The following is a 5,713-nucleotide window of genomic DNA, read 5'->3' on the forward strand; positions in this document are numbered from 1 at the left end:
TTTATGATTATCCATCAACAACCTATATTTCCTAATTATACATTACATTTTAAAAATGAACTACACAATCACAATACCTTAATCAAGATCAGAAATGCATATACTTATAACAAAATTGACCTTAAAATCCATACCAATGCAAATTATTCATACCGATATCATTTCTCCCTTTAAATGTAAAAGAACATTTATAAACAATATTTTGGGAACATGGGCGCAGTTTTTTCTCTCCAAACTGCTTCTATCAGTTATACCTTTTTTTTATTATTATGTATACAGTATTCTTAGTAGTATTCTTAGTATTCTGTCTGCATGTATACCTGCAGGCCAGAAGAGGGCACCAGATCTTATTACAGATGGTTGTGAGCCACCATGTGGTTGCTGGGAATAGGCAGTGTTCTTAACCATTGAGCCATCTCTCCAGCCCCAGTTATACCTTTTGTAAACTTAAAAATATTTTTCTCTTTTAATAATTTAATACTTGTCAATCAAAAACTTAAAACATATATAGAACATGTGCTATGTTAAATACTGTGCTAGTGCCCTAGGGAATGAAGAAGAGAGGATACCTGTCTTCAGAGATCACAGCAAAGTTAGTTGACTAACACACAGAACACCTTAAAAGACCATGCCATTTTACTATGAGAATACTACAGGTTACATTCTTCTAGGTTTATATGATAGTACAATTTTTCATCTTAATTTTAATTGCCAAGCATTCTTTACCTTAGCGTAATATAGTTCACTTTGTTCAGAAATAGCCTAAAGTACCTACTTACTGTTGAACATTAGAAAGGATGAGTAAGGCCCACTCCTGCTGGGAAGGAGCTCATAATAGAGGGAGAACAGTATGTAAGTGGATAGCCAGCCACAATTTCTGCTAAAGACAAAGCGATGTAGGTGCAGTTGGACAACCTAGGGTGCTCAGATGGTGTTGTGTGAAAATTCTAATTAGGTTGGCATCAGGAAAAGTTTCACCTCAGGAAAGGGAAGCTGCAGGCAGCTATTGTGGAAGGATGTGAGACAACAGCTGATGTGGGGATGGTAGTTTGTTTATTCTAACTAGAGGTAGGGTAGTTAGAGCAGGGGAGAAGAGGGGTTGGGCTGGTATCTTACCTACGTTGAGGAGGCTGCTTGTGGTTCCTAGCCACCCAGCTAGCTTAGACCTGAAATAACCACACAGAAACTGTATTAATTAAATCACTGCTTGGCCCATTAGCTCTAACTTCTTACTGGCTAACTCTTAAATTAATTTAACCCATTTCTATTAATCTGTATATTGCCACGTGGCTGTGGCTTACTGACTAAAATTCCTAATGGCTATCTTCAGTGACTCCATGACTTCTCTCTCCACCTCCTTCTCTCAGCATTCTGTTTAGTTTTTCCACGCCTAGCTCTGTTCTACCCTATCAGGGCAAGCCAGTTTCTTTATTCATTAACCAATAATGAATATTTTTTTAAAGATTTTATTTATTTATTATGTATACAGTATTCTCAGTATTCTGTCTGAAGGTATGCCTTCAGGCCAGAAGAGGGCACCAGATCTCATTGCAGATGGTTGTGAGCCACCATGTGGTTGCTGGGAATTGAACTCAGGACCTTTGGAAGAGCAGGCAGTGCTCTTAACCACTGAGCCATCTCTCCAGCCCCCCAATAATGAATATTAACCAATAAAAGCAACACATAGACAAAAGGACCTCCCATACCAGGGGGTTTGGTTTTGGTTTTTAAACCTGAAAGCAGTTAAAAAAACAAAAAAACAAAACACTGAATTTAAACAGTTTTAATCACATCTGTGTTTGGAACATTGTCTGGTTCCTGTGCATCTTTGCCTACCCCCTGTAGCAAATGGCAAATGTATTCTGCTTCTCTGGTTTGTTTAGAAGTAATGCTTTGACATTCTCCTCTATTTTCACCTCTGTGAGCTTTATCTGACCTTCTGTGGCAAAGGACTAAATAGACAGAATATATCACAAGTAAATAGACAAAGGTTGACCAGTGTTGTGTGTTTTATTCCACAGGTTGAATTAAATTGGCTTTCTTTCTTACTAATGTACTGTTTAAAGTTTGTTGTGTGTTGCTTGCCAATAAACTCCTGTCTAATAGGACACGTAAAAGGGACTACAATGAGTAATAAGAATCAAAATACCTGCTAGCTAAAAATGTAGCATCTTTTTAAAAAATTGTACACACACACACACACACGCACGCACGCAGCCCTGGCTGGCCTGGAACTCTCCATATGAATCAGGCTAGCTTCAGACTCCCAAGAGCTGGTTGTCTCTGCTGGTATTAAAGACATGTGCCACATGCCCAGCTTTTATTTTTTTAAAAGAAGGGACATGAAATTTCTGATAAGCCATAAAAGATTAGTTTCTTGTTGGATAGTGGTGGCACATACCTTTAATCCTAGGACTTGTGAGGTAGAAGAAGGTGGATTTCTGTGAGTCTGAGGACAGCCAGGGCTACACAAAGAAACCTTGTCTCGGAAACCTCTCCCCCAGTTAGTTTTTTTGATTAACTATTGAATAACTGTAAGCTAATTGTTTAGGTAGTAGTACATGGTTTTAGAATAAGCAGACCTTTATAAATTAAACTGGAAATGCTCATTTCTGAGGCATGTATCACCAAGCAGAATTGACCAACTGGTTGAATGAAATTTAATTCTAAACATTAAAATCATTGGGCTTTATTTTCTGTATCAAAGTATCATGCTTGTGTGTGGTGCTTTCTAGTCTTTTCCTGTTTTGCAACTTTTGTATCCTGGTATAATTTTCTTCAAATTATTTTCTGTGCAGTGCTCACATGGTCTTCTGAAGAAGCCATGGGTAGCTGTTGTAGCTGTCCAGATAAAGACACTGTCCCAGATAACCATCGGAACAAGTTTAAGGTCAGTAAAGCCAGCAAAACTATGTTGTTCTTCTTCTGCCTCCTTGGATGTACTTGAACACTAACTCATCTTGCCGTCTTTCTTTTTATTACCCAGAACCTTTTATTTCCCCACCTTTCCCACAGTCTGCCTTTTCTTATTTGATTGTAAATGTCACTTTCTTACTAACAATATGGATTATTGGTCCATTTCCCATTACTGTAACAAATGCCTCTGGCTCAATACTTCAAAGGAAAGAGGTGTGTCAGCTTACAATTTTGAGTAGGTCAGTCAACATAGCACTGGCCCTAACCAAGGACCCCTTTACTTGACTGCCTTGTGGTATAGTATCTCAGTGGCCTGCATAACCAGAACTCTGAGAGACTGGGTTAGCTGGGGTCTCAACAGACCCTATGTTGACCCTTTTGAGGGCACACTCCCAGTAACCTAAGGACCTCCCATATGCCCACCTCTTAAAAGTCAGTACCGCCACCTCAGCATTGCCACAGTGATGGCCAAGCCTCTGCAGATGAACGGCCCTGGGGACAAACCATAACAGGAATCCTCCTTTAGTTTTCATTTGGTCCTTTGTGTCCCGTTGATCACATGATTATGATAATCGTTTCTTTAAAACGTCATTTTCGAGTAGTCTTTTTAGTCTTACCACTTGTCAACTTTCTGTCACTAACAAAGGCCTTATTTTGAAGAAGAGTTTTATTTGGGGTCAGCCTTGGAGGTTACAGTACGTGATATGTTAGCCTGCTGCCATGGGATGGCACAGCGAGACAGAGTGCTGTAGAGCACAGTGTTGTGGTCAGGATACAGAAAAGGATGCAGTGGGTCTTCAGAGACATGCCCACAGTGACTGGAAGACACTTTATAAGTGCTGCTGCCACGGTCGGGGTCTATGGCTTTGACACTTAAGACGAAGGGAGATGCTTAAGATCCCAACAGTAGCGTCATCATTTAGACATCTTCATGCATGCTTAAATGGATGATTAATTTGTTTTTTGTTTGTTTGTTTGTTTGTTTGTTTTTGGGTCTTTTGTTTTTGTTGTTGCTTTTCGCTTTTTTTGTTTGTAATTTTTAGAGACAGGGTTCTGGGACTTGCTTTGTAGCCCAGGCTGACCTCTAACTCAGAGATCTGCCTGCCAATGCCTCCTGAGTGCTGGGATTAAAAGCTTACATCACCATGCCAGGTCATATTTTTTTCTTGATAAGACAGTCTTGCTGTGTATCCAAGTCTACCTTGTAGCCCCCAGTACTCTTTTTCGTCTCTAGCTGGATTGTAGGGCTTGTGCTACAATCTTTGGCTTGATTTCTTTCTTCACCGCACTTGGATTTACCCTGTGGTCGCTGCACAATTGGTCCTCTTTCTTCCTTCAGTAACGTGCTAAAATAGGCTAAATTCTTCCAGAGCTATTTAGTGTCACTTCCAGTCTGACCTCCGTGTGCTTGTCTTAGCTTCTGGATGGCATGTATCTTGCATGAGTTCCAGCTCTGTTACTTAACAGCTTTGCACTCTGGGGCAGTTTGTATGATTAGTAAGTCTTACTGCCGTTGGTACAACGTTGACCTATAGTCAGGGGTTGTTAGAAAAATTAAGTGGGGAAAGTACATGCAAATCTCCTGTTTGTGCCCAGGGGCATGACAGCGTCTCCATAAATATTGCCCTTTATTCTTAGTCTTTGGCCATTTTCTTTGTTTGCAGTGCTAGGAATGGAACCTAGGGCTTCATGCACGCTAGTTAAGTGAGGCATTAACCTAGCCCATCTCTGGGTGTTTTCTGGAGCTTGGCATTACAGTCCTTTTGTTTTTTTTTAGATGAACTTTGGGCCTGTCTTAATTTGACCTTTTTAAAGGTACTTTCTTTATTTTGTTTCAGCATTGTTTCTTCATATTGTGTTTGTATCTGTTTGTTTTTTTTTTTTTTTTGGTTTTTCGAGACAGGGTTTCTCTGTGGCTTTGGAGCCTGTCCTGGAACTAGCTCTGTAGACCAGGCTGGTCTCGAACTCACAGAGATCCGCCTGCCTCTGCCTCCCGAGTGCTGGGATTAAAGGCGTGTGCCACCGTCGCCCGGCTTGTGTTTGTATCTTGTGAGCCACCAGCTTTCCCTTTTGCTGGATTTCCTCTATAAAGTTAATCCTACTCAAGTCTAGTTAAAATCCCTCCTTACTGTTTTCAGCTGCTAGTCTCTGCTGCGTTCATTTGTCAGCTCGTCTAGCATAGTGTGACTTGGTGTTTGTATCTTATTTCTCCAGTGAAAATGTAAACTCTTTACACATGTGAGTGGATATTATTTTATTGCTGTATAGATCATACCCTATACACATTGACAGGTGGATGAACTAGCAAGTGAAAAAATAAGTTGATATAGTTATCAGCAGTGCATTTTTCTGAAAGTTGGTGAAATGTTTAAGATGCTATTATTTCTTTTTAGGTCATTAATGTGGATGATGATGGGAATGAGCTAGGCTCTGGCATAATGGAGCTTACAGACACAGAACTGATTCTATATACCCGTAAACGTGATTCAGTAAAATGGCACTACCTCTGCCTGCGACGATATGGCTATGACTCAAATCTCTTTTCTTTTGAAAGTGGTCGAAGGTGTCAGACTGGACAAGGTAGGTAAAGCCTTCATTTTCTTCAGATATATTTGGAATATTATGCTTTCAGTTATTCTGTGTACAGCATTTCATTTCTGTGAGGAAGGCTGGGAATGATGGTGACACATGCTCGCTTGTACACCTAGCCCTTGGGAGGCAGAAGCAGGAGGAGTCTTGCAAACTCTACATAGCAAATTCCAAGCCAGCCAGGTTTAAAAAGAAAGACCCTGTGCCA

At 40.3% G+C, this 5,713-nt stretch overlaps 1 protein-coding gene across 5 annotated transcripts in view; it reads left to right on the plus strand.

The window, feature by feature from the left end:
* Positions 1–5,713, plus strand: part of Frs2 (fibroblast growth factor receptor substrate 2) — a 79,700-nt gene that overhangs the window by 63,816 nt on the left and 10,171 nt on the right. For all 5 annotated transcript variants that reach the window (XM_026784519.1, XM_013350383.2, XM_026784520.1 and 2 more), the window contains 2 exons: positions 2,799–2,890; positions 5,310–5,496. In XM_026784519.1, coding sequence (XP_026640320.1) covers positions 2,825–2,890; positions 5,310–5,496 — 253 coding nt within the window. In that variant the 5' untranslated portion in view covers positions 2,799–2,824. The remainder of the gene's footprint in view (positions 1–2,798; positions 2,891–5,309; positions 5,497–5,713) is intronic.

The sequence above is a fragment of the Microtus ochrogaster genome, chromosome 24 (assembly GCF_000317375.1).
Source record: "Microtus ochrogaster isolate Prairie Vole_2 chromosome 24, MicOch1.0, whole genome shotgun sequence".
Classification (NCBI taxonomy): domain Eukaryota; kingdom Metazoa; phylum Chordata; class Mammalia; order Rodentia; family Cricetidae; genus Microtus; species Microtus ochrogaster.